Source organism: Rhododendron vialii, chromosome 7a, assembly GCF_030253575.1.
Source record: "Rhododendron vialii isolate Sample 1 chromosome 7a, ASM3025357v1".
Lineage (NCBI taxonomy): Eukaryota > Viridiplantae > Streptophyta > Magnoliopsida > Ericales > Ericaceae > Rhododendron > Rhododendron vialii.
The window spans coordinates 13,596,890-13,624,846 of record NC_080563.1 but is presented as its reverse complement, the minus strand read 5'-3'; the positions used below and the strand labels follow the sequence as shown (position 1 = coordinate 13,624,846).

The 27,957-nt window shown below is 39.0% G+C and overlaps 1 protein-coding gene across 1 annotated transcript; it reads left to right on the top strand.

Moving 5' to 3' along the window:
- Positions 1-726: 726 nt before the first annotated feature.
- LOC131332069 (E3 ubiquitin-protein ligase HOS1-like) lies at positions 727-11,446 on the top strand. The gene is made up of 10 exons (XM_058366126.1): positions 727-1,112; positions 3,300-3,690; positions 3,983-4,117; positions 4,236-4,417; positions 4,900-5,307; positions 5,403-5,561; positions 5,993-6,490; positions 8,678-8,815; positions 9,823-10,553; positions 10,857-11,446. The coding sequence occupies exons 1-10, from the start codon at positions 921-923 to the stop codon at positions 11,023-11,025; spliced, it is 3,003 nt and encodes a 1,000-aa protein (XP_058222109.1). The 5' UTR covers positions 727-920; the 3' UTR covers positions 11,026-11,446.
- The last annotated feature ends 16,511 nt before the right edge of the window (positions 11,447-27,957 follow it).

Sequence of the window (27,957 nt, the reverse complement as noted above, 5' to 3'; positions counted from 1 at the left end):
TTTTTTCTCCACCCATTATCAAAACTAAGGCCTTGTTCGTTTTTGGGCTATAGATTTTGAATTCTAATCATTACTCCTTCCGTCCCTTTTTAAGTGTCCTGCTTCGTAACTCCAACTTTTTAAAAAAACATCATCATTACAACTTTCACATCAACTTTTTCCTCCACTTTCCCTACTTACCCATCATCATTACACTTTTACTCACTAACTTTTCAAAATAAAATCTACTTTTAGGGATAAAATAGACAATACACCAACTTTTACCCTCCTAACTTGACAAAATGGACACTTATTAAGGGACAGCCCAAAATGAAATACTGGACACAAAAAAAGGGACGGAGGGAGTATCTTATTCCTTTCAAATTATTACTTTCATTTTTTTCTATTTCTCTTCAATCACTTCTTATTTTCAATCATTAATCTATTTCTCTTTACACTCATTATTTAGAATTGCAATTTGAAAATTCCAAAACGAACATTATCTAAAATACCCAAAGAAACCAACTAAAAGCGTGAGTTTTTAGGCCCCGTTCTAGAAACTTTCTAAAAAAATAAGTAGTTTATTTCACATTTTCAAACTCAAAAATAAAGTAAATGAAAATTAATTTTTCAATTTTTTTTGCATCGTATAAAAAATCTCACTTCCAAACAAGATCCATATTATATATTTTTAAATTTCAAAAAATTCATAATTTTTGAGTTTAAAATTGTTAATTAAAAAATAAGAACTTATTGTGGGGTGCATGTGTGCGTAAAGATAGCACAACTCTTTAAACCCTCTTCCAAAGTCGATCGAGACGCTTTCCCTCCTCCCTCTCTCTCTCTCTCTCTCTCTCTCTCTCACACACACACACACACACACGCAGCGGAGCTCCTTTCAGATTGCGAGCAAATCACCAGTCAGAAGTAAAACTCCTTCAATGAGCTCCAACCTCCACTTCTCACCGGGCTCACGACACCGTCTCCCCACCTCCAACTCTCTCTCTCAATCTCCTCAACAAACGGACACCAGATTCCAAGCAGCCGCCGCCGTGCCTTCCAACTCCACCCCCAACGCCGCCGCCGCCGCAGCGCCTTCTAGGCTACCAAACTACAACGCCACTCGCGTTCAGGTCCCTACGCGTACTTATGTGCTCTTCAATTATCTTATACACGCCGTTACGTCGTGATTTCAATTTCATAAACCCTACATGTTCCCTCGTTCCTATTGATTTCACCAAGACTGGAAATTTAGCTAGGGCTTTGAATTTTACTTGGTGCTTTGGAGTGAAAATGTCAGGTTTGTTCTGGAATTTGAATTCGCTTTCTTTTCATGGTTAGGGTTTCAGTAAAATTCTGTATCTGTTAATAGGATGGATGGGACTTGTGGTTAGCTGTAGACGTTCAACACCATGCGGGGCCTCCGGTTTAACACCATGAGACGGCTTTTTGCAGTTGAAGTGCCACAATTTGAGATTTTTCCTAGTTTCAGAAGTTGAGCCAGCCAATCTGTTAGGCCGTTGGCTCGGCTTCTCTTCTCGTCTTTTGCAATAAAAGTACCTGAAAAAGCTGATTCTTTTTTTACTCTGGACTGTTCACGAATTAGTTTTTTTCCAAACTAAAGCTAGATTGGACTCCCACAGTTTTTTTTAGGGATTGCAGTTAGAAACTAGGATTAACGAATGCGTAAAAGACGAATTTTGGAGGAGTGCCGGTGCCGGTGCTATCAGTATTGTGAATTCTTTCACATAGGTACATGGTATGTGAATATGGCTAGCAGAAGTCTTGTTACATGCATTCCCGTGGATCATTGAGAACTTAGAAACTTAGGATTCATGTTACTCCTAGGTATATTACTTGGAGGAGGTTCCTACATATTGCCTAAACTCACCGACTCAATTAGAAGCCTGATCTTTAATTTTTGAATAGACTTTTCCACTCTTTGTTAAGATCGATGGTTTTTTGTCCACTCAAAATAGACAACGTAAGAAAAAGAACCATATTCCACAAGATTGTCTTCTTTCTCCCTATCTCAGTTCTCTCCTTCCACGGAGAAACTCTGCTAGAGAAGTAGAGAACTTAGGAAAACCATGACACCAGCATGAACAAATGCTGGAAGCTACATGTCCCTCTGGACCCTCTCTACTCTGCAGTGAAGTGATATAGGGGCAGTACATCTGTACTTGGGGTTGTATTATTGGTATGCACCTATTCACAACAAATGGCATTGCAGCAAGCTTTTGAGCTTTCCCTTCTATGGGATTTTTGTTTGGCTTTTGCCCATGTGTTAATGCAATTTTTTATTAAAGAAAAGGAAAAATGTTGGTTTGTTATGCATTAAATGGCTGAAGTAAATTTGTTCATTGAGTTGGTGGTCATTGCCGGCTATGCATGTTCCTAGACCCAAAGAGCAATTGTGAATTGTGATGCTTGGCTTCAAGAAGCTTCTAGCCAGTTCAAGAGTTTTTCTTGCTTGAAGAGTAGGACTGCTATTAAAAGTGCGTACATGTGTGCTAGAGCATGGTGAGAGAAAAAAGACGGAGTACAAAACATATTGGTGCTTTGGGGTAGAGAGAAAATAGTGGGAATATTGGGTGAGTGTGAGAGAGATAAAAATACAAGTGAGTTGGGGCTCGGGTTGGGTATTCTTTATCTCTTTGTAAATCATTCAATATAGTGGACATTGTTCTCTCTCTCCCGTGGAGTAGGCATCTGAGATTCGAGGCCGAACCACGTAATATTGTGTCTTTTTTGTGAGTGTTTATTTCCTTCACGCTTCCGTTGCGGGTGGGATCGAGCTAATCCTGACAATTTTTTCATTTACAAAGAAAAGAAAACTTTTTTTGTCGTGCAGGTAGTGAGATTCATCTATAATGGTTTCCATCTTTTACGCATTGTTTAGGTTAGTTGCATAAGTCTGGACTTTCCTTTCTCGTATTATGATTTAGTTTTTATTCATCCATTGATATAAGGTGGTCAGGAAGCATCTGTTGCCTAGAGCCCTAGAGGATGACTGACTAAATAGAACTTGGTTCCTTGGAACTAAACGCAGATGTTGAATACTTATTGGCATAATGCCATCTCTTAAGTTTAGGAGTTTGGGGTAACTGGTTATTGAAGTTTTGCATCCCCTGCACTCTTGGATTCTTTTCTTCGATCAGATCAGAGGGTAGTTGGAGACCACCTTCTATAGGTGAAATTGCATTTGATTATCTAACACCATTATAGTTCGCGGTCCTGTGAGTTACAACCTTTGGCTGTCAGTTTCTTCAGCACTTGTTGTACTAGTAATCATTTTCTGCTTCTTTTTTCAACTTCAGGAAGCATTGGAACACTTGGGATGTATTGATTTGATTGAATTGTGCAATGAAGCAAAAGTTGAGCGTTGTCGGGCTACTAGAGACTTGAGTAGCTGTGGACGCTATGTAGAAAGTGTATTGAATTCATGTGGACATGCCTCCTTATGTACAGAGTGTTGTCAGCGGTGTGATATTTGCCCAATTTGTAGAATTCCAATACCGAAGAATGGCAATAGACTTCGCCTTCGCCTTTACTATGAGTGCATAGAGGCCGGTCTTATCTCTAAGAAATGTGATGACAGATTTCAAGAAAAAGAAGATCGGGAGAAGCAAATTTCTGCTGATATTGAACGGCTTTATTCTTTGTTTGATGTTGCCATGGAGAACAACTTGGTTTCTCTGATTAGCCACTGTATCCATACACCGTCACTTATTCTTCTGAATTGAGTAGTTGTGGGGGGACTGCTTAAATGCTCTGATAATTAAAATCTTTCAAGAATTTCCCATCGAGGAAAATTGGTGAAAAAAAATAAACCTTTTGCCATAGTGTTTTTTTTCCCTTTGTCAAAAATAAACCTTTTGCCATAGTGGTTTTTCCCTTTGTCAAAAATAAACCTTTTGCAAATCTGTTGTTTTATTGTTGCTACATTTCCTTTTATATTGGGATTCGGTATTTCAGTTTTCTTCAACAGAAGGACCAACAGATGTTACGGATGTTTGTATGGATGAAAGTGCTGTGTCTAGCGATCCTGTCATTGCTTTCTTGTTGGATGAAGTGGTTGTCAAGGATTGGTGCAGGCGGACCTTCAAAAATATTCTTACAGAACTTCAAGACTTGTGTATCCTTATGCCTATATCTCAAGCCTATTGCCTCTGTTCATTTATAAAGATTTTTTTCTCGTTTGCTTGTTTTATTCTTTCCATAATTTAGTTTGTAATCCTTCACTCTTTTAAAAGATAATAATAATCACACAGTACAACAGATGAAAACAAAGTGGAGTTCACTTCTAAGGTTTTCAGTTAAGCTTGTTGGCATTTCCAATGTTCTGGAAGTTTTAGAATCATCATTTAAGGGTACTCTTTCAGCTCAGCTCCATGATCTGCATCACCTTCAAGAAAGCATATTAATGACAAAGCAGGTATGATCACCAAATGTTTTTTAAAATGACCACTCTTTATATACATTGATATTTAAATACTTGTATGTGTGTAACTTTTTGATGTGGTAGTCTTCTTTGTGAAAGTTATGAAATGTCCTACGATAGCAGTCCCTTTTCCATGAATATGTAGCGCATGATAAATACGATTTTTCACCTCATGCAGTTATTTCATTCTTAAGTACTTTGAGTTTCCTTGAGTTTTGAGTCTTTTGACAGACAAGGTTGTTATATTCATTTTGCGAGATTGCACATTTGGTTGCATGTACCTATCGCTGTGTGTTTTAGTTTGTTGACCTGTATTGGCTTGCAATGATTTTTCCAATATCTTCTTTCTCTGGGTAGTTTCGTTGTTGGTCCTGAGGTTATTGAAAAATTTCAGGTTTAAAGTTAAGTTGAACAAAATTGCTTCGATTCTGTTTAAATTGTTGGTAATCCTTTCTCCCATACATTTTGTGTTCCAGCATATGGATATAATGATATGGCTCATAAGGCATAACTTTCTCGAGAATGTTGGGTCTCGTTATACAAATTTCGCAGCATGGCGTTCTTCTGTCCATGAAAGGAAATCAGCTGCAAGTACACGTGCTTGGCCTGAGTCGGTAAACCACTCTGCGGACTCCACGAAGACCAATGGTTCTACACTCTTCATAGAAGATGCACTGTCCAATATTGAGACAGAACAGGAGGATGCAGATGAAATGGGAGGGGAACTTGAAATTGCATCTTTGCAGAAGGATGGAAGCTCACTGTTTTTCAGGTCTAAGATAGATGGGATGGCAGGATGCTATCCATTTGAAAGTCTGCGAGCTGCTGCTGACGTGCTTTTTTTGCATGGGACTTCTGATTTGGTGGTAGCAAAGCAAGCGATAGTATCCTTTTTTATATATTGTATTGGCGCTTCTGCTGATGTCAGATAATTGCAGTTAGTTGAGTATTTTGTTCTGTTTCCTTAATTTTATCTCAGTTTCTGTATTACCTGTTTGACCGGCACTGGACCAGGCCGGAAAAGGAGTGGAGATACATTATAGATGACTTTGCTGCATCATTTAATCTAACCAGGCATTCCTTTGTGGAGTCTTTTAGTTTTTATCTACTAGATGACCACACTGATGATGCTCTTCAGGTATGATATTTTACCGTAGCTTTAATATAAGTATATGAAATTTTTTCTGTCTCTTGAACCATGTGTATGATATTAAACCTAGCAATCTTGGTATGTTTTTCTCCATCCATGTGGACTTGTAGAGTGATATGGTTGGAGTGTAGTTGCAGTAGTTGAGCTTGTTGATTTCTTTTGATAGTCTGTATGTGATAATGTGTTAGTATTCAGAGTCTCAGACATGTGTTCTGTATGTAATATTCAGCGTAAGCTGGCTCGTGCCCCGGACTAGTCGAGGGGTTTGTATGCTTGCCCGGACTCCTGAGTTATCAAGAAAAAAAAAAAAAACCCTAAGTATTCTTGTGTGCGGTCTCATAATGTCCCTGTTAACTTGGATGCGTCCACCAATACATTATTGCACATGCTTATAGTTCTTCACATGTTTTGTCTTATAGGAAGCTTGTCGCCTTCTTCCAGAAATCTCGGGTCCAACAACTCATCCCAAGGTTGCCCAAGTTCTGTTAGACAGGCAAAATCCTGATGCTGCACTTATGGTTCTAAGGTGGTGTGGCCGTGATGGAGGAGCACAGTTGGTTTCACTGGCCGAGGCTGTCACTGCAGTTAGAGTGAGAGTGGAATGTGGACTTCTGACTGAAGCATTTATGTACCAGAGAGCGCTTTGCATGAAAGTTAAGGAAAAGATGTCGAAGCCTGTTTCATCTCAACAATCATCAAATGTCTTAATAGACGAGTCCAGGACTTGGGCGGAGTGGGTGGAGGCACTGGTGACTGAAATCTGTTTTCTCTGCATCCGGAGAAACTTGGTAGAGCGAATGATAGAATTGCCTTGGAATTCATTAGAAGAGAAGTATCTCCACAAGAGCCTCTTAGATTTTGCTGTGGATGACCCATCAACAACAATTGGAAGTCTGCTTGTGGTTTTCTATCTTCAGGTAACTTGTCCATTTGTCCCGTGTAGAAAAAGCTGATATGATGACCGCTTGATTAGTTTTTTTTTAATCTTTCTTGAAGAACTTGTATTCTTCGTGATTCATGACATCTGGGAGTACATTGAAGCCATTATCTCCTTATGAGTCTCATGGTGAATTGAGACAAGTGAAAGTAACTGCTAATTTGGTTTTACTCGGAATCTTTTATTTTTGCATTCCATTTTTTTGTGACCTATTGTCATCTTCAAGTGTTCAGGTTTTTTTTTTTTGCTCGGCCTTCAAGTGGTCAGTTGGTGATGTTGTGGCCATAATTTGATTCAGTTATACAGTTTTGTTTGGAACAAAGTGTGTATTTTACGTAGATGGCTTATTGAATATTTCTTCTTTCCAAATAATAGATTCATAGCCAGCTTGCAGTTATGTCAGTTGAGGTTGACTCCATCTATGACACTGGCCCTTGTAGTTCCTTTGCCTCGGTCATTGTTTAAAGTTGGCCTCATCTATGACAACCCTTTTTTCTCGTTGATTGGAACATTTTCTTAGTAGCTTCATCAGTCTGCAAAATTCTTTCTGGGTGTGCAGTGATAAATGAACGTTTGAGCGCGCCCAACTTAGGATGGAAATTTTGAGGGATACAGGTTACAAAGGACAACCGTTTTTTTCATGGAGGACAACATAGCTCTGCAAACTAGTATTTGTGACTCGGGTTGTTAAGCCATAAGATGCATCCAGGGTATGTCCCTGTTTGATTATAACTACACTGAAAGACCATTTAGGGTTGTTTCTGCTGCTGCCAATTGCAGGTTGATTGGATGGATGCTGTGTGTTGGTTCTCGGCTCCATTTGTTGACTTACCTATAGTGAAATTAAATGCCAGTAAAACGCTATCTGAATCGCATGGACAAGTTTTGTGTCCCTGTTCTGTGGAAAAATAGATGGAAGAGGATGAATAAGAAGTTAAAAGAATCATGTCTGAGATTAGAGGCACATTGCCCTGCCTGTGGAAAATTCTGTTCATGGACTGTTAGAGTTTCCTCCTTCCACAGTAGAATCAACCAAGACTTCCTTTTTTCTTCAGATGACTACAGAAGTGTTATTTAACTGCACATGATAGGCAACAACAATGTTGTCTTATGTCAATGTTGGTTCACTATTGGATGTATGTTAAGAGGCGTACCCACTTCCAATGTTTTAAAAACCGGACCGGTGAGCGAACCGGAAAAGGGACCAGGTGGGTGGGTCACTGGTTCAACCGGAGTTGAACCGGAATCGAACCGTGATGTCATAAATATATTAAATATACACAAATAATTAAAATGAGCATGTAAAAATGTCTTGGAGTGAAAAGAGGAGGAATTGAGCTAGGAATAAATTCTGGACAGTTTTTAACGATCCCACATCGGTGGATTTTTGAACTCTTGAGACCTCCTTCACCTATATAATGCTCCTTTTTGTCTTCAAGTGTGCTCGTACAGTGAAGTGGGTCCATTGCCTGCTAATCAACGCGTCTAGCTTTGCGCGTATGGCTTTTGATTGGCTGGCAATAGTTAAAATTTCAAGTGGTCTGGGTTGCAAGAACCGTAATGGTTTCACTGGTTCACCGGTTCAACTGGAAATTTGAGGCGGTTCTCATTTTAGAGACCGGTTCTCTAATAGTGGCGGTTTTGGGATCAACCCAAACTGGACAAGGGGCCGGTTGGCAGGCAAACCAGTTTGACCGGCTGGTCTGGTTTTTAAAACATTGCCCACGTCTACAACGGAAACAAGCTAGGGTTGACAGAGATGACTTGGAGATGGATGTAGAACACCATACTTTAGAGTTGAGGAAAATGAATAATTGTGCTTGTAATCAGCTTTGGAGTGAGTTCAATACTGAAATGTTTTTACTGCATCCTGAAATTTCTGAGCATAAATATCTGTTTAGGAAAAACATTATTTATCGATTCAGTCTGAAGATGTCGAATAAATGATATCCTGCTATCAATTCAGGCAATTCTTCAGGTGGGAGTTCCATGTACAGGGTGTTATACTTGTGTTGCATATTTATTTCTAGACACATGTTACATGATATGTTTAGTGTGTGTCAGATTTTTTTATTTGATAACTGTCATTTTAACAGATGTCCGTGAGTTGTGACTGGTATGCCTATCGATTGTTCATTAATTGTTCTTTTTTCCCTTTCCATTTTAGCGCTATCGATATGTGGAGGCATATCAAGTTGATCGTAAACTTCAGAGTGTGGAGCAGGACTTCATTGCAAATAATTCTGTCAGGGAAGAAGTCTTATTTAGAATGAAATCAGCAAGTCACTGGAGAGCGGGGTTGGTTGTAAGTATTTTAAAATTTAAATTGGTTATACATTTCTTTTGCTAAGTCAGTTTTGTAAATTTCATACTAGCCGTAGCCTCAAACGGCTCATGAAAAGCAGCTTACCACTCGCCCTTGATAATTGGTGGAAAAAAGAACTGCTTGTTCAAAGACTGCATCAGTGATATGTATCTAACTTCCACTGTCCATGTGGACTCTTCCTGTTCTCCATTTTAAGGTGGTTGAGTTATCCGCCTCGTGCAGGACTTAGGAATCATGAGCAAAATGTGTGCTTTTATCCATTCTCCTTATGAGTACGGCCTTTGCATTTCAACATGTGAAACGTATTGGTAGGAATTGGACCATTTAAGGCAATCATCAACTAGGCATCCCTTATTCGCATGTAGTAAATTTTCAGATACCCTTTGTTGGGTCTCTCTTAATCAAAGTGTAGTCTGGCGATGGAGAGTATTGTTTACGGAGCATATTTTTCTGCCTTTTTTTCGAGGGTTGATGCAATAGAGTATTGTATATCTGTTTTGCATTTTTACTTCTTATGCATCTTGTCTATTTTCCTATTTTTTTGTCGTTTGTGTGTTTTTTTTACTTATTTTGGTGGTTGGGGGCCTATTCTATGAAGTCCAATTAACTCGTTCCGTAGAGTCTAGTAGAGGGTTTAGATACACTTTTTTTGGGATAGGTTGATCCCTGTGACTCCAACCCCTCATTATCGCGTAGGGGCGAATAGTACTTGCCATGGGTCATTGCCGCTCCCATAAGTCCTATGGCAGTTCACCAACAGAGTCATTGGTTTCTAATCTTTTTTTGAATGGAGTCATTGGTTTATACATAACTGACACAAAAGCGGAATTACATGGTGGAGAATGTCTGCTTTTTTGGTCTATTTTTATTTTATTACGACTGTTTCCAAAAGTGGTATTACCATTTATTACCATTTATTACGACTATTTCCATTTTAAAGAAGAGAGTGAAAAAGTGGGGTGCTTATGCTAATGTGCTTTTAACAGGAGAAGGGATTAGATTTGCTGCCAGAAGTCCAACGACAAGAAGCAAAGACCAGAAAATTGCTTGATAATGTTGTTTCTCCTGTCAATGAAGTTGAAATTCCTGCAATACCTGGTCTTGCCAAACTACAACCACCAATTCCGATGAGTTTATTGGTTCCCACATCCGTTGATTCTTCCCTTTTTTCGCGGAAGAACGAGCCAATCACTTCTTCCAAACCTTCAATTCTTGCAACTCCTTCAAAACCTGAGGAATTTGCTGGCAATTCCCATCTTAACCTTGGGAATCATGGCTCTCCCTCAATTCCGCATGGGAGTTTCTTTAGGGATTCAGAAAGAGTCCCCAAGCCTCAAAGTGGTGTCAACAAGAAGTTCAAGTTTGACGATATCAGGACTCCTGGTGTTCGTCGTGTTAGTCCAATGAGGGCAACCCCTCTAAAAGAGTTCAACAGAAGTGTGCCTCTGAATCGCAGCTTTGAAGATCATCAATTGGATGAGGAGGTTTCTCCACAGAAGGAAGAAAACGGGTTTGTTCCCAGATTTCAAAGTACCAGACCATATTCCCTTGGGGTTGGAGCTGATCCAGTAACCTCATCGAGCGGCAGCAGTCTCTTACTAAAAGAACCCAGTAGAGATAATTATCTAAATTCGGCAGGTAAAAGGGTCCCATCAAATGGACCCCACACCCCTTGGAAGATTATCCCCTCGGATGATCCAATGGACACCTCTTTGAGGTAAACTTTCTTTCCCTTTCTTCCTAACGGAAAGGCTGTGTTTGTAATTTGTATTTCTTGGGGGATATATTGGGAACAAAGAAAAAGGAAGAGGATAATATGAGAAGAAAAAGTGTTGTTTGAATGCCATCTTTAATTTCGTATCTCTCAACAAGTTTCTCTACAAATTCAAGATCCAAAAACAGCATAACAGTTACTCTATTTGTCATTGTTTGGTTTGTTAATTGGGAATGAATACAAGTCAATATTGTTCTGTTACACAAGTAGTTATCATTTTGTATGTTGTACTTTTATGGTTTTCAGCAACGGAGAGAAAGCTTTCATTGAAGAACGGAATGCAAATGGTGGACCAAGATGGAGGTCAGATGACACCAGTGAAGATGAACTAGAGACTCCAGATAGACTCACTGGACCTGCTTCTTATTCAAAACCTAAGAGGGGAGTAAGAAGAAGCAGGTTAGCCCGAAGATGATGGAACTTATAGGAGTGGATGAGTAAGACTCATCCCGTGCCAGGATGATCAGATTCTCACCCAGATGCGCTGCGCAACCTCCGCTGGTATATTGTGGCCCTAATTAAAGACTTGGCTTCTTTTATACGTTGTGTGGGAAGATTAGATGTGAGAGACTAACGTCTGGAAACAGTGGAAGTTTACAACTTGTAGGATAGAAAATTGTGTTGGACGCTTCCAATTATGCCCAATTATGTGTACGTGGTTTGCTGAAGGGGGTGGTTCCGGGCAAAGTTGATCGCAGGTTTAATTGACCGTTTCCATGGTTTTTTTTTTAACCCTTGTTAAATTTGTGGTGTCTGGGAAAACTATCCATGTAGAGTTCCCCAAAATTTTGGTGTATTATTTGCAGAAAAAAATTCATTAGCCGTTGCCATTTGAAGTTTTCTTTTTCTTCTCCCCACCCATTCTTGAGATAGTGGTACATCAACTACTGATGTTCATGGCTTTTTGGTAGAAGGGCACCAGTTTTATTGATGGGAAGCATGCGGTGAACTGCAACGCTTTGGCTAGGGCACACAACACAGAAAACACAAGGGAATGGTGGTGTGATTTTCGCTTTGGCTGCTTATTCACAAACTGGGTAAGCCTTGGAAAGCTCACAATAGACTGCCACCAAGAAAATCGGAGAAATATTGTGCTCCAGAAGCAATGCTGCTTCTTTGACATTAGTGTTCAAGCCCCATTTCCAAATGTGTGGATCTCGCATACTTGCATGAGAGGGAGGAGCGTTGTCATAAAGCTAGTAGTTTGTTTGTAGTTTTTTTTTTTTTTTTTGTAGTAGTTTGATAGTAGTATCTTTTTTGCTTTGGTCACTAAATGGCACTCTGCACAATAAAATTCAGTATGCAAAGACGAAGAATGTTAGTTCCCACTGCGACATGGCACAACGTTGCATTGAACTCTTCAACAAAACCATTGCAAAATGTCAGCGCAACGGCAGTTATATTCGAAATGTTCTCATTACTTGTCAAGCTATTGTTGTTAAAGGCTTTTTAAATTGCATTTGGTCATAATTGCATTTGGTTATTGTACTCTTACGTGCACCTAGAATAATCCCTCGACTATTTTTCTGTACAATTGACTCCCCTGCTTGTATTCTTACTCTGCCATTCCATCACCCATTTCATCAAATGCAACGTTTACTTGTTCGCATTACAAGAGTAAATGATCAAGTAATAGAGCATCTCCCAACCGCTGTCGAATATTTAACGAATGCCATAATTCTGCGCAATCGAAAAACGGAAAAGCATCTCCAATCGTAAGTCGAATTCATGGGGAAATATATAGCTTTGTAAGATCATTGAAGTGAGCCCGATAGAGTTCACAGCTGAGCAAACTGGACCGTCAAGTCCCTAAAGACATGACTTCCATTTTTAAATCTCTGCCTTTTAAGCCATTGAAGCAATTTATCGAACAACAAACACAAATGGAAGCCCCAGATTCAGAAGCAAATGTGTTTGGAACCGTTCGATTCATGTAGGTATAACACAATAAATGTGGGGTCCACATATGTCGGATGATTTCAAACACATCTTTATCTGAATATAAGCACTTCTATATGTGTTCATAGCATTTTGTTTGCCGAATACGGATATTTCTGCAGTATAACTAGTTCAGAAAGAAATTGCTTGAAGTGTTTGTGTTAAGTCCATTACTGAATTCACATAATAACCGTTGTTATATCTTGTATCTGTTGGTTCTAGAAAGAAAAAAAAAAATTGTATTAGGTCACATATATCATTCATTTCTTTATAGTGGGTTGGTAGATTGTCCTTCACAAATGACCTTGGTAGGTGATCCGAGATTAGGATCGAAGTCGAATAGCCTCATATCTAAGACTATGTATTCTATTTTTAAAGGGAATTGATGTTGACACTTCGTTTTGATAATCACACTTCAAATTACTCCCTCTGTTCCTTTCTTAGAATCCACTATTTCATTTTGGATTATCTCTTAATAAATGTCCATTTTGTAAAGTTGGTAGATAAAAGTTGGTACATTGTTCATTTTGCCCGCAAAAGTAGATTCTATTTTGAAAATTGAGTGAGTAAAATTGTAATGATGATGTTTTCATAGAGGGTAAGAACGAAAAGTGGAGGTAAAAGTTGATGTGAAAGATATAATGATGTTGTCTCCTTAACAAATTAGAGTTAAGTTGGACAGTTAAAATGCGACGGAATGAGTATAACTTTTAGTTTGTTTTGAAATTGTACTATGTGTATTTTGAACACATTAAATGACAACTATTGAAGTGTGGTGATGAAAATGGAGTGCCAAAATTATTCTTCTATGAGAAAAGCCTATCCATTTTTTTTGTTAGAATCTTTCTTCTCTGTTAAAAAAGAAAGACGGACAACATTTGAAAATTCAACTAAAAGAAGAAGAGGATAAATTAAATCATAGTCTTAAGTCGAGCCTCTACTCTCTTTTTTTTTATTTTAAGAACATGCCCTTGGAAGGGCAAGATATTCATTAATATGAAGTATTACAATCTACAGTGTGCATCTAATACAATTGATAAAAAGACCTATCGCACACGAGTGAGACAAATAACACATACAAATTAATCAAATGAAGGTTAAACGAACGATAAATTGACCAGATGGTTAGATCGATGTTGGAGCAACGCATGTAACTTGTCAATATGCAGCTGTCACGCCAGTTCAACAATTGATGAGGCTTCCCACATAGACCGATCAATACCAACTAAGTGACTTTGGCAATTCAGGTAGAGAGCACCGTGTGCATGGAAAAACACCTCATGCAACTAGATGGATAAGAAACCAACTACAACGCAGAAATCGATGGAGAAAATGCAGAATAACAAACGCAACTGTGGTTATTGAACATAAATTACTAAGAGATTAAATTCTTTACACTGCCAGTGTAAACATTTGTTTCCTCCAAATCAATTATATTGTGCCACATTGTCATGTTTTATGGATTGGGACCACTGTTTTGCAACGTGGCACAATATAACTGATTTGGAGGAAACAAATGTTTACACCGGCGGTGTAAAAAATTTATTCTCAATTACTAAAAACCAAACAAACCACCACCGAACTAAACTCTAAACCGAACTAAACTCCTAAGAACAAAATATAGAATACTGATCTGCAAAACACAAAAGACACAAAAACTATGCTATTGCTAGAAGATATAAGTGTGCCGACGACAAGTGAAGGCCAACAAAAGACCCCAGGAACAGAGCACAGTGTGTGAAAGTGTGTGCGACAACTAACTAAAAAATTGAAATGCATCTAAACATGGACCACATCGGTAGGAAACGCAAATAGCAGCGAAGCCTAGAACCTTATTCAACGACAACGAGCAAAGGGGACTCCGAGCACCTCAGCCAGTACCTGCAACAAGTTAGCAAAACACAATCCTAAAACACAAAACAGACTATTTTCAACCTGAGAAAAGGATAAACAATCGGATTGGATGGGAAAGGGGAGGACGAAAAGGGGAGCCGAACTGACCGGAGAGGGAAGAGAAGAGTGTCCCAATTGGACCGGGGGGGGGGGAAGCATCTCTGGTCCCCTGGTCCCCTCATCCTCAACATCACAAGCCAAGGACGAAGGATAGGGGAAGTGTGGAAACTTTACATCCATCTCAAAATCAAATGGCAATGAGTGGAGAGGTCCTAAATGTTATTAAGTGATCACCCATTTCACACCCAAGCAATGTGAGACTCTATTTCCTTAACATCCTCCCTCACGTGCAGCCGCGTTTGAGGTCTGTCACGTGTGGCCACTTTTGGGTCCTATCATCGTGCGGCCTTTTTGCTGATTTGTCATCGTGGGGTGTGGATTGTTAATTTTTAAAATGTGGGGTGGAACGGGCCCTGCTCTGATACCATGTGGAAACTTTACATCTATCTCAAAACCAATTGGCAATAAGTGGAGAGGTCCCAAATGTTATTAAGTTATCACTCATTCCACACCCATGCAATGCGAGACTCTATTTCCTTAACATGAAGCATCTCTGGTCCCCTCCGGTTAACCCTCTTATGGATTGGAACTCTTCTTTTGGGTCGGTTGTCGACAGCCTGGGTCCGTTCAGGCCTTTTTTGCTCGGCCCGAAAAAATCACACAATTCAATGGCCGAAAAATTCCTTGGCACAGAGGCGTAGAGATTTTCGGGATAGAAGAGATCAAACCCCTCCCTATCTACATGTCCACATACAACAAGAAAAACAATATATATATTATGATATGAAATGAAACTAAATATATGCATTTAAGTCTTGACAATACATACAAAAAGATACAAACAAAAATAAAGAAAAAAATATTAATTTAAAAAGATCATGATCGCGTTACTTGAGCAAAACCAAAAATAAAGAACAATGATATTTTATTAATATGTTTTGCAAACAGACAAACATGAGAAGTTGACGCGGCAATGATGGATGCTGTTATTTATTTTCCCATTCATTTGTAGTATATATAATAGGGGAAAGATTTGCCTTTAGTCGTGCATATTATTGTTAGCATCCATCCGGGTCTTCTCTCATCTCTCTTCCCACGTACACTTTTGCTATTAATTGCTAGTACTCCACTAAAATCAAATGGCCGATAACACTACAATTAGTACTAGAACAACAATAAGGCCTTATCTCAATCTCACGGTTATCAACATCACATTCAACTTCTCACAACACCACCACCACCACTATCACTACCGCCGCCGACAACAAATTCTACGGTCCACTTCCTCCTGTCACGGTGTTCTCGCCTTCATTATTCCGGTGCTCATCAACCTCATCCAACTCAAGTACCAGGGGAACCAAACATCACCTTTCGCAACTCACCCAAAATCCACGGGTTTTGCCGTCGTTAGCTTGCTCTTGTATTGCTTGGCACACGATCCTGAAGCCAGAGAGATTTCTTCAGTACCGTCGCGACCACGGCCTACTTACTCGTGGATTCCTGCCCGTGCAATGGCGGTGTTTGGTTCCCTCTCCATGGCATCTCTGGCGTCCATTCTGTTCCCGGACTCCCTAGGCCCAATGCTGTGCCTGCTTTGGTTGGCAGGAGATTTGTTGCTGAGGCTACGGAAGTTGCTCCGTTGGAAAACAGGGAGCAGACGAACTATACTTCCCGTTTGACTTGCGGAAATGGACAACGCGGGGTCTAGCTAGTGTCCTAGCTAAACGAAAAAGCTACTACCACCGACCAAACCCCTACCGATGGGCATGCGTGGCCCATTCCGGATTCCGCACGGATGATTCGAGCCGTTCAATTAATAATTAAAAAAAACTCAGTGGGTCCATAAAAAATTAGCTCAATCCGATATGTGTACGTGTTCGATCCAATCTTCTATTTTTTCATTCAAATTATAGGAATTCCTGTAATCTGAATGAAAAAATGATCCTGAAATCTGAATCACAAAATAAAAGATTGGATCGAGTATCTGCATATATTAGATTAGGCTGATTTTTCACGAGCCCACTTTTTTTTTTTTAAATTTATCGAACGGCTCAGATTATTTGTATGAGATTCGGAGTGGGATCCGCATGCCCGTTGGTACCCCATCGGTAGGGTTTGGTAGGTGCAAGTAGCACGGCTCCGAGCAAAAAGTCTAGAACCATAAACAACATGCGCACAAACACACTCACGAAGCAGTGGCCACACACTGAAAGTGTACAGCGTGTGGGCCCCACATCCTTGTGAATGTGTATAGTATTTGTGTGTTTGTTTATGGGTGTGTAGACTTGTTGAGTATCCTAAAATAATACAACCACGTCCATTTACACACCGGCTCCACGCACTTGTGTGTGTAGGTATGTATTTGGGTGTGTAGAGTGAATGTGATTGTAGGATTGTTATTGAGTTACTCCGTATTTGATTCTGATTTTACTTATCTGTCCAAGAAAAGAAAAAAGAAAAAAAAACCTTATCTGTGCGGAGACCACAGAATCTTACCACAGAAATCAATTTTTTTTGAAAAGTTTTCTTTATTCTAGTACTGTACTACCATGGAACCGCTGATGTGGAGAATATATATTGGTCGGCTTTAAGGAATAATTTTCCCCGCGCATGGGCTGAACTAGTTTTGTATTTCAGCAATTTTCCGCACATGTGATAATAAATTGCTTGTACGGAGCAAACCTTTTAGTACACCAATACTATCGCACATGCACTTAGGTTCCGTTCCGAAAAGAAAAATAAGTATTTACGTATTTTTTAAGAAGGCAATTTCAAGCTCAAAAATTATGTGCTTGTGCAAATTATTTTCCTATTAATATAGATCTTGTTTGATAGATCTCATTGAGATCTTTAATACCGTGCAAAAAAAATTAAAAATTTATTTTTTATTTACATTATTTTTTAGTTTGAAAATGTGAAATAAATACTTATTTTTTAAGAAGGTGTTCTAGAACGGGGCCTTAAAGTGAGTAGCCGGGTTTGTGTATTTCTTTGTGCACTTAAAGTGAGGCTCCGTTCTAGAACACCTTCTTAAAAAATAAATACTTATTTCATATTTTTAAATTCAAAAATAATGTAAATAAAAAATTATTTTTTTATTTTTTTTGCACCGTATAAAAGATCTCGATAAAATCTATCAAATAAAATCTATATTGCTGGGAAAATTATTCGCGTAGGCACATTATTTTTGAGCTTGAAATTATGTACTTAAAATGAGTTCCCGAACGGGGCCTGAGTGCCTCCACATGCACCTAAAGTGAGGAGAAATGCTAACCACACAGATTGTATGTGCATAGATCGTGCACATACAGCTCTATGGAGTCCATGATAGGGTCCCCACAAACAATCCAAGCCGTCCATTAGCTTTAAAATGATTTTATAAGACATCACGCTAAAAATCAACTCAATCGGATACCTACAAGTGTTTGATCTAATTGCCTAAATGTTTCTTCAGATTTCAAAATCCTAAAGTCCAAGAAATTTGAAAGATTAGATTAAGTATTCAGAGATATTCGATTGAGCAGATTTTTTATGTGATGACTTCGAAAATTATTTTAAAGATAATGGATGGCTTGGATCATTTGTGGAGACTCCGTAGTAGGCCCCACCAAGCCGTATGTGCACGATCTGTGCACATACTCTCTGTGTGGTTAGTATTTCTGTAAAATGAGTGCATTTGTGTATTTCTTTGTGCACTTAAATGAGTGGCTCCACTTTTTCAACATTTGTTCATATTTTTAGATATAGACTTTTTCGATTCGTTTTGTCAAGACGAACGAGTAACCTCAAAAATTACGATGAAAAACTAAACAAAAAGTTACGAAAAATAAGAAATATGAAAATGAGTTTCAGACTCATAAGTTTGCAAGAACATAGCCGTAATGTGAGTGGATTTGTGCGTATGTGTTTGTATTTAAAAACTATTTTGCTTTCCATACAACTATTGCACAAGTCTTGTCACCCAAGATACCGAGGTAATAATTGTCTGCGTCATCATTTAGATATCATCATCTTACAAAATTAAACTAATGGAGAATTGCGCGCACTTTCGCAATCCAGGTGCATTGTTGTGGAGTGTAATTTTCAGTCTATTTTGAATTGGGGAGACAAAGCCGGGAAGGTGCTGTGAAGTGATGAGGTTATCCTATTAACTGTTTCAACTACCACTTCCAAATCCAACACTCCCAGGGCACGCTATGATATTTGTAGGGTCCAAGGCGAATTTAAAAAAGTGGAGCTCCTTATGCATTTTACAAGCAAATATGGCAACTTTAAAAAAAAAACAAAATCATTTAAATATTCAACAAGCTAAAAAGATTTTCAAAACCCTAGAAACCATTCCTACCGGGTATTCATTCAGTGAGAAAGGAAAGGAGGGAATATTTTGTTTTAATGGAAAGACACCGATCTGAAGAAGTGATAAAAAGAGGGCCATGGCGCGCAGAAGAAGATGAAGTGCTTGTAAATTCGTGAACAATTATGGTCCAAGAGATTGGACCAGAATATGAATGTGTGTTAGGGTCGTGTAGACAGTGGCGGAGCCACAGTGAGACTAGTGGGGGCATGGGCACCACTGTAATTTTCAATAATATCAATTCTACCCCAAAAATTATAAAGGCCATACCAATTTGTATCTAAAAGTTATACACATTTTTCCTCTTGTGGCACTTACATCCCCTAGTATCTTTGTTAAGTTCTCAAAAATGTTTTCTTTTTAAGTGTTTGTTTTTCATAAAGACCTGTCATCCATTGTATATTGTAACAAATTTTATGTTCTAACTTTGTTTCTTTTATATTACGGTTGTTTACCAAGAAAGATATTAATTAACGGTGTTCCCATTGAGCTAAATTCCTGGCTACGCCACTGCGTGCAAACATACAACGTGCAACGTACAGCTCATTGGTATTTTGCTTCGTTCAATTGGACCAAATATATGCGTACGGGCAGAGTTAAGTTCGAACAAAAATTCTTTCTCTAGAAAACTTTTCTCCCAATGTACAGAGTAAGCAAACCCGTTTGCCTTCCCACGGTGGCAGCCTCCCCCACCACACGCACGCCCCCACCGCCTGTTAAACACCCCTCTTCTCCAAGAATAGGCATCACTCTAGACCCCTCTGCCGTTCGCTCCACTAGCAGTGTGCGTGCTTCCTCTCCACCACCTCGTCGCCACCTCCATCTTGTTTCTCCGTCAACCTGCTGTTCCGACGTTGCGATCCCCACGGTTCCAGCCACACACGTTTCTTTCTCTCACACCCAGCCGTTCGGTTCTCCTTCTGTCATGACCCAAATCCAGTGGATTGATTATCGTGATCGGCCAGTGAGTCTGCCTCACCAAAGGCCTCTATCGTTTAAAAAAAAAAAAAAAATAGAAACAGACTTAACATTTGCGGAAGAATCTCTAAAAACAAAAGTCACTAGATTTTCTTTTAAATAACAGAAACATGAGCTACATTTTTCCTTTTCCCTTCCACTACATAACCGCAACATAAGCCCGACCTTCTACTATTTCGGATTACTTGAAAAGGAAAAATTTCAACAAACATAAGCTACTACTTGTATGAGATTATGAATTATCGGAGTTAAATGAGCTACCATGGAATTCTTTTTAGTAAAGAAAGCAGGAATCATAACTTCAGTTTTTCATGGCTTGAACTGTAACCAAAATCATAACTTCAGCTTTTCATGGTTTGAATTGTAACCAAAACAATTCTTGGTATAACATAACATAATAATATGATACCATCCAACGATTACCGCCGGTACTGTGGGAGCGACCCCCAACACGCATAACAGGAATTGATCAATTCAGTTGGACACTCGGCTGTGCCCTTTTCCATTCCGCCCTTATAATACCGTTCCGACTAGTATCTTTAACGTCCCCTAGATTTAGGGACATCGTTCGGATGTATCGATAATACTTTTTTCATGAATTGTTCAAAATGTCATAATTCCATGGTATGTTTGCTACAAAAGAACTTTATTATTAAATAACCATAAAATTTATGTAACAGAGATAATTCATAACTCACCTTTTTGCATCCAAAATTTACCATAAAAATTAGCGAGGCGTAATTGGTCCTAGAACAACACATTAACAATTAGAAATAATTAAAATTGTAGTTGAGTTATTAACTCCTAACGAGAACTTCATCATAAATTGTGTTGATTCCTATGTGGCATGAGGAGTGTGTGCATACATGACACTTTCTTTTGTTTATGGTTACTGGTACTAATTCATCAATTTGAGCAACTTAAAAACTAATATTTCGTGTCTACGTGGTGGCAGTGAAGGAGTGTTCCATGCTTGATATATGTTTGTGAAAAAAACAACTCTGGCATGTGTACACTCACAATTGGCCCCGCGTTCTGTGATTCTCTTGACTAATTTAATTTTAATAGATCTAGTCAAAATTGGGTGTCAACATAATAACGTGTGTGCGTGTGGGATCCATAAAATGGAGTGTGTGAATATGTGTGTTGACAGTGAGGTGAGAAAGGGGTGTGGAAACTCCTTGTTTCTCGATTCCTATTTTCCTCTCTACTCTTTTCTTCCTTCTCTCTTTTCTTCTTGTTTTTTTCTTTACCTGGTAGCTAGTGCCGTGTATGCAAATGTGGTGTGTGTTCAGCAGTGAGGAGGGGAAAAGAATACTCACCTCTTTGCAAATCCTTTCCCTTTCCCCTGTTTTCCTCCTCTCTCCTACCTTCTCTCTCTCTGTTTGTGTTGAACGTGGAGGGTCAGGAGGAAGGAGAAAGCCTACTTATTGAAGGCTCACATGATCAAAACATATCTTGATCATATCTAAAGAAAATCTAGAAAATCTAGGATTATTTAATAAAATCTAACATAATCTAAACATAATTAATAGAATCTAAGTGTATCCTCCAAAATCTAGGAGTTTCTTTAGAATATTCTCTCAACTAGGGATTTCTATCCGATTCGCCCTATAATAAGACGCTGTCTCTTTCCGGATTATTCAGTTTGAAACTTATATTTCACCGCCTCGCGGAAATTCGTGCCTCATTCCTGTGTCGCAATATTCTTAGCATGATTGAGCGATATCGGCAGAGTCTAATAAAATTGACACATAAGCAGAAAAATACTCAAATTTTTTTTGTAGACTTTACATCATAACGAATATACTTTCTAAATCTTAACGGCAAGCGACCACTAAATATTATACTGCTTATTATTAGTATTGAATATATATATTTTATCGCCTTATTTATTTTTGAAAGTCGGGGTGTTACACCTTTTCTGGACGCCCCTTCCACCATCCATTCGGCTGGTTTTTTCCAAAACCCGATCGGCCCCTTTTTGTTCGATTGGTCTTCTCCTCTTTTTCTTTTCCGATTGGATCCGACTCCCCCCCTCTTGCCTCCCCTTCCCCGTTGGATCCGATCAGGTATTCTCTGTGCGTGGCTGAGTCTTTTTGTTTTGGGAGCTTAAATGGTTTCTTGCAGGTTTGTTGGGGATTTCACGAAGCTTGGATTTTTTACTCCCCGATCTGTGTCGGCCACCTGTAAAAGTGGGTGCAATCCGGCCAACGGCATGGTCACCTTCGGTTGATGTGGTGGGATATTTTGGTCTGATTGCTCGTTGTTTGTGGCTGCTAACCTCTGTTGGGGTTCTGTTGGGTTGCATTAGTTTAGGTTTTGCTAGAAGTTTTCGGCTGTAGTGTAAGGTTGGCGGTGGGGGTTTGTTTCCGTTGTATTAGATTTAGCTTTCGTTTGTCCTTATTTTTGCCACATACACATCACACACATTTTCCACACTATGTTCCGTTCTTTAGGCCCTCGTTGGCCTTCGTTTGTCGTCGGCGTTCCTAGGTCTCTTGTTGACCTTTTATCTTCTGGTAATAGCATAAGAGCATCCACATTGTAATAAGCAAATTGGTATGGATAAACAAACTTAACAACAATGCTAAAAAAATAACTCACATTGAGCAAAGTTACAAGTCTTTTAGCAAATAATCAAATTCCACACATTCCATAACCAAACTTAACAACTTTTACCAATAACCAAAACTCAATAATCAAACCCAATAACCAAATTCAAAACTAAAAAACTAAAAAACACCCACATTAGAATCGTCTCATCGAGAAGAATAATTTGGTGTGGTCGGGTGCGTGATTAAAACTCGTTTGTAATTGGACATATGTGCATTGCGTATTGTGGGGTTTTTTTTTATGGGGATATGCAAAAATAACCAATGTGGAGGTAAAGTTTATTAAATTTGATTATGAACTAAATGGATAATCAAATGCTGACGTGGCACATTTTGATTATTCCCATTGCGGATGCTCTAAGTGCTGTGTATTTTGTGTTTTGCGGACCTGCATGTACGCTGTGTTCTGCTCCTTAGGCCCTAATTTTGGTCTTCGCTCATCGCCGGCGTGTTATCTTTATTGTATTGGCGACAACACATTTATACTCCTTATTATTAATGCATTTCTAACTTGTTCCAAAAAAACTGGACCAAATATAACGTGATATTTTATTTGTTTCACAAAAAACAAACCAACATGAGAAGCGTAACATGGTAATATGGACAAAGAAACCCATATGGATACTGGTTATATCCTAGTAGTTTTTTTTATAGACTACTTCTAGTACCGCAAGCTACCGAAACAGAAGGCCACTGCGGTAGCAATCATAAAGGTAGTTATCGCGCTACTCGACGACACCGCAGTTGTTCTTCTACTTACTGTATTAATTTTATAAGAGGAAACAGAGATGGCTGCACAACTAGAGAACAATGGTCAAATTACTACTACAAAATAGATGAAAATCTCAGTTATCTAGTGTGGTCTTTTATTTTTAATTTTATATTCAAAATCATGTTCTATTAAGATGTAACTAAAAATTTCTCCTATCTTTTAACCACAGGATAAAATCGTAATTAAAACTCATTAAAATCATGACTGAAAAGGTAAAGACCATGACCTTTAACAGCTTAACATCTCAATTTTATTGAAAAATCGTGGTTGTTTAGAGAGAAATAATCTCAGCTTTTGAAAAAACCGATGTTAAAAGTGGCATTTTCCTATGAAAAAACCCACTTTCTTTCACCTGTTGGGTTTTAAACCCACATCTCCTAAGTTTTGCGCATAAGTTTCAACCAATTACACCACATGCACTTTTCTATATATAATTGAAATATCTAATATATAACATATGCGTTTAATATTAAAACATATTTTGAACCCTTAAACATTAAAATTATCAATTATCAAGTAGCCTTTTGTGTTATTGTTCAAACTCAATTTGAATTATCTCAATTAGAGTTCTGAGTAAAGAGTTATGCTCAAAATACATTTGGCGATGAAACATAACCTTCATAAATTTTGTCACCAAAAGTACTCATTTGGTGACGAAATATTTTTTGTAGAATGGTTGAGAGTGAGAGAGATAGACAAACGAGAATGGAAGATGGAATTTTAGAAGTTGATCAAGAAATTTATTTAGGGGTATCGCACGCGGAGTCGATTAAGGGGTAAATGGTTTTCACCTTTTTCTATATAAGAGTTTTCATCTCAGTCCAAATCAAAAAACGTGATGTATTCTCTAATTTACGATCTCAGTTTTTAGATGACTGAGATTAAAGGTTCTTTTTATCTCGGTTTTTTCAAAATGAGATATTCTTTCATATACAATCTCAGTTTTTCGAAAACGATATCTATATTTTAAGTTACAATCTCACTTTTTAAATAACTGAGATTAAAACTATTGTCCATAATATATTAGTATTACGTTTTTACAAAAAATGAGATTTTAATTTTTGGACCGTGATCTTTATGCCATTTTGTAGTAGTGAATGGACATTCAAGAAAAAAATTTGCTTAAAATACATGTAAAAATTATGGACTAATTTTTCTCTGAACACCCAACCTAAATATCAAGGAACATCTAAATTCTAATAAACTTGAACACCTAGTACAAAAGAATTGAACACTCAATCTAAAACCAATTGAATACTCAGTCACAATCAAATTACAACCTATCAATCTAAATAATTTATATTCGAACACTTAACACATTATATCAAATAATGCTCACAATCATAACAAAAAAATTTGAAAAAAAGAAAGAGAAACAGAATAATCTATTGGTGCAAGTATCATGCTCTATGCTTTCTCTCCATCTCTAATGTCGATAGTCTAAATGTTTTAATTTCATATTCATGACAATAACTACTTTACTTTTTTTTTTTTTAGCTTATAGAATTACGCACAAAACTTTAAAAAAATTCAATTACATTGCAAAACTCCGTTAACTAAAATAATATTCTTTTGAATTTAAGACTACGAGAAAATCTCATCAGGTCATCCTAATAAACAACATATTTTCGAAATGGTAAACCGGTTAAACTAGTGGTGGAGGTATATGGGGGTGGGGTTGGCACATGCCACCTCCGGCTCCGGGGAAGATAATAATTTCACACTAAAGGTATTCAATTAGGTATTTATTGGTAGCTAAATGACTTGATTTTTCACTACGATAATGAAAAATAGCAATAACAAAAAAAAAAAAAAAAACGGTTCAGATCATAAAAATAATATTTCAATGATTTTCATTCAAAGACCAAAAAATAGTTGAATCAAGCTGTAGGGAGGTATTCCCGAACAGGTGCAAAATGAGCCCGAGCACGGTCAACAAAGGGTCAACGCACTGTGGACCACTGATATGAGAAGTCAATGGTCCAGAGAGGTTGTACGATTCTCGGTACAATAACATGAGACGTTATTGGACCAGATACAAGGAAAGTGACATGTGATGCCACTGTTCAGATACATTGTTCGGCAAAAGAAAAGACGAACAGAAGGAGAGCTCCTTAGAAAGGATATGGTCCAAATTGTTTCCTTAGGACCAGTTACATGTGAAGTAACTGGTCCAGACCATTTGTTCGGCTATGAGACAGCCGAACAAGGAAAGAGGTCCTGTCAGATGATGAAATAGAGGGAACATTCTGGAAGAGTCCAGAAACAGTGGTACTCCGTTAAGGAATAAGATCCCGAGAATATAGGGTCTGAGAAAGATACCCAATGAGAATGGGATGTTCGGTCAGTAATGGAAAAGACTCCTAAAAGGACTCTTTTCCATAAATTGATAAAGGAAACGAGAATCCTTGATATCCTGGGTTTCCTATACGAGCTGGGAATCCTATGGCAATAAGGGATGCTTGGGCACCAAGCATCCGAATGTCTATATAAACAGAGCAAGCCTAGAGGTAAAAGGTACGCAATACACTGCAATCTTATTGCTTTCCTACTGATAATTAGGGTTTGATCATTAGTACGAAATACTAACAAAGGCATCGGAGGGCCTTTGCCACGAGAGGCAAAGGTGCGCTCACACCTTGTCTGTTTTGCAGGATAAGGGTTTCTCTGACGAATCAGGGTTACGTTCAAGAGCCACGTGGAGCCGCTGCATTCCAGTGCTGTTCAAAGCACTACTTGAATTTATCCACCTACAATTGGCGCCGTCTGTGGGAAACGAAAGAGTTCCCTTTGAAATACGACCATGGTGGAAGTAGAGCCAGCAACGCCACACGACCCGAAGGATGTGCTAATTGGAGGAGGGGATAAGTCTCCACCCGGGGCTCCGAGAAAGCCCGAAGGAGGACACAGAAGGACCACGAGTAAGGGCCACCCCCTTACTATCCATGGCAACTCCAGAAATAGAGATGGAGAGACGGCATCGAAGTCCACGAGAAGGACTAAATCCCATCGAGGGGATGAATTGATTGCACACTCTAGGAGTATATACCGTAGCGAAGACGTTCTTGATAAGAAGAGACAAGAAATCGAGGAGTATGCTCGTTTGATCAAAAAACGAGAACATGAGATCAGAGAATTAGAGAAAATCAGAGAACATCCGGAGGACTCTGGACTATCTCGAAGAAATTCTAGAGGTAGTGAATACGCTCTGGTGCAGTATCAAAAGGCTCCTTCGCGAGGAAGGAGGAGCAGAAGCAGAAGTCTGACCCCGAGGCGACGTAAAACTTCTCCACGAAAAGGGAGGAGCAGGATCCGAACACCCGAGCGAAGGAGGGTATCTCCAAGAAAGAGGAGAAGCAGAGGTCGGAGTTCTACCCCCGAAGAAGAAGGGAGTAGAAAACATCATAGGGACAGGTACGAGAGGCCTGATTCCGATTGGGAACGAATTAGGTCCAAGAAAGGACCGGAGGATGAAGCCATGACTGCACGGGAAGCAGCACGGAAAGCACTGCAGAATATAGCATCCTCCCCTTTTGCAAAAAAGTTACAGGAGGCTAGATTGCCGACCAGGGTAAAGCACGGGACATTCATCCTCTACGAGATAGATGCTGATCCCGTGGCCCATATACAGCATTACCAGCAAGCGATGTTCATGCATGAAGGGGATGATGCAATCATGTGCAAGATGTTCCCGTCAAGTTTGGGGAAGGTTGCTCTGTCCTGATTCCACAAATTGGGCTCACGCTCCATCCGAACATGGGTGCAGTTGGCCGAGGAATTCACTGCACGGTTCTTGACGAGCAGGAAAGCTCCCAAAACCTTTGAGAGTCTTTCTTTTATGAAACAAGGAGAGGACGAGCCGATCAGGACTTATGCAAAAAAGTACTGGGAAACCTTCAACGAAATTGAAGGATGTAGTGAAGAGTACGCAATAGCCACGTTCAAAACGGGTTTACCTGTTCGGGGGGAACTGCGTAAGTCTCTAAACATGAGTCCCGTGCAGACATTGGCAAAACTAATGGAGAGGATTGAGCAGCACGCCAGGAACGAGGATGACATCCTACGAGAGGATGGAAAGTTGGCCGCCGAGCAAGTAAAGGAGCCTATAAAGAAAGCTGACAAACCAGAGCCCAAAACTTATCGTGAAAGGAAAGATTATGGGCAGGCAAAGAAAGAGCAGTACAAGGATAAGCAAGCCCCGGATCCCAAGTCATTCTTTTCAATAAACACGGTTTGGAAAGAGCCCATTTACAGGATTCTTTATCGAATAAAGAATCAACCATATTTCAAATGGCCCCCAACTCTTGGTGGGAATAAAGATGCAAAACGTGCTACGAATCAGCATTGCAGTTACCACAAGAATTGGGGTCACATGACAGAGGACTGTGAGATGTTTAAACGACATCTTGATGATTTGGTCTCACGAGGTTACCTTAAAGAGTTTATCCAAGAGGATTCCAAGGATAAAGACAAGGCAATGGAATTGGATTACGAACAGATTCCAAAAGGGGTAATCCATATGATACATGGATTAGCCGAACCTTATACGAGAAATGAGGTGAGATTGCTTCAGAGACAAGTGAAACATGACCAACATGTAATGCAGTTGGGAAAGAAAAGAGGGCGCAACGAAAGGGCAAGTAACGAGGGCATAGTTTTTACTGATGAAGATCTGGGAGAGTCCAGGTACCACATAATGATGCTTTGGTCATAACCCTACGAGTTGGGGAATATGAT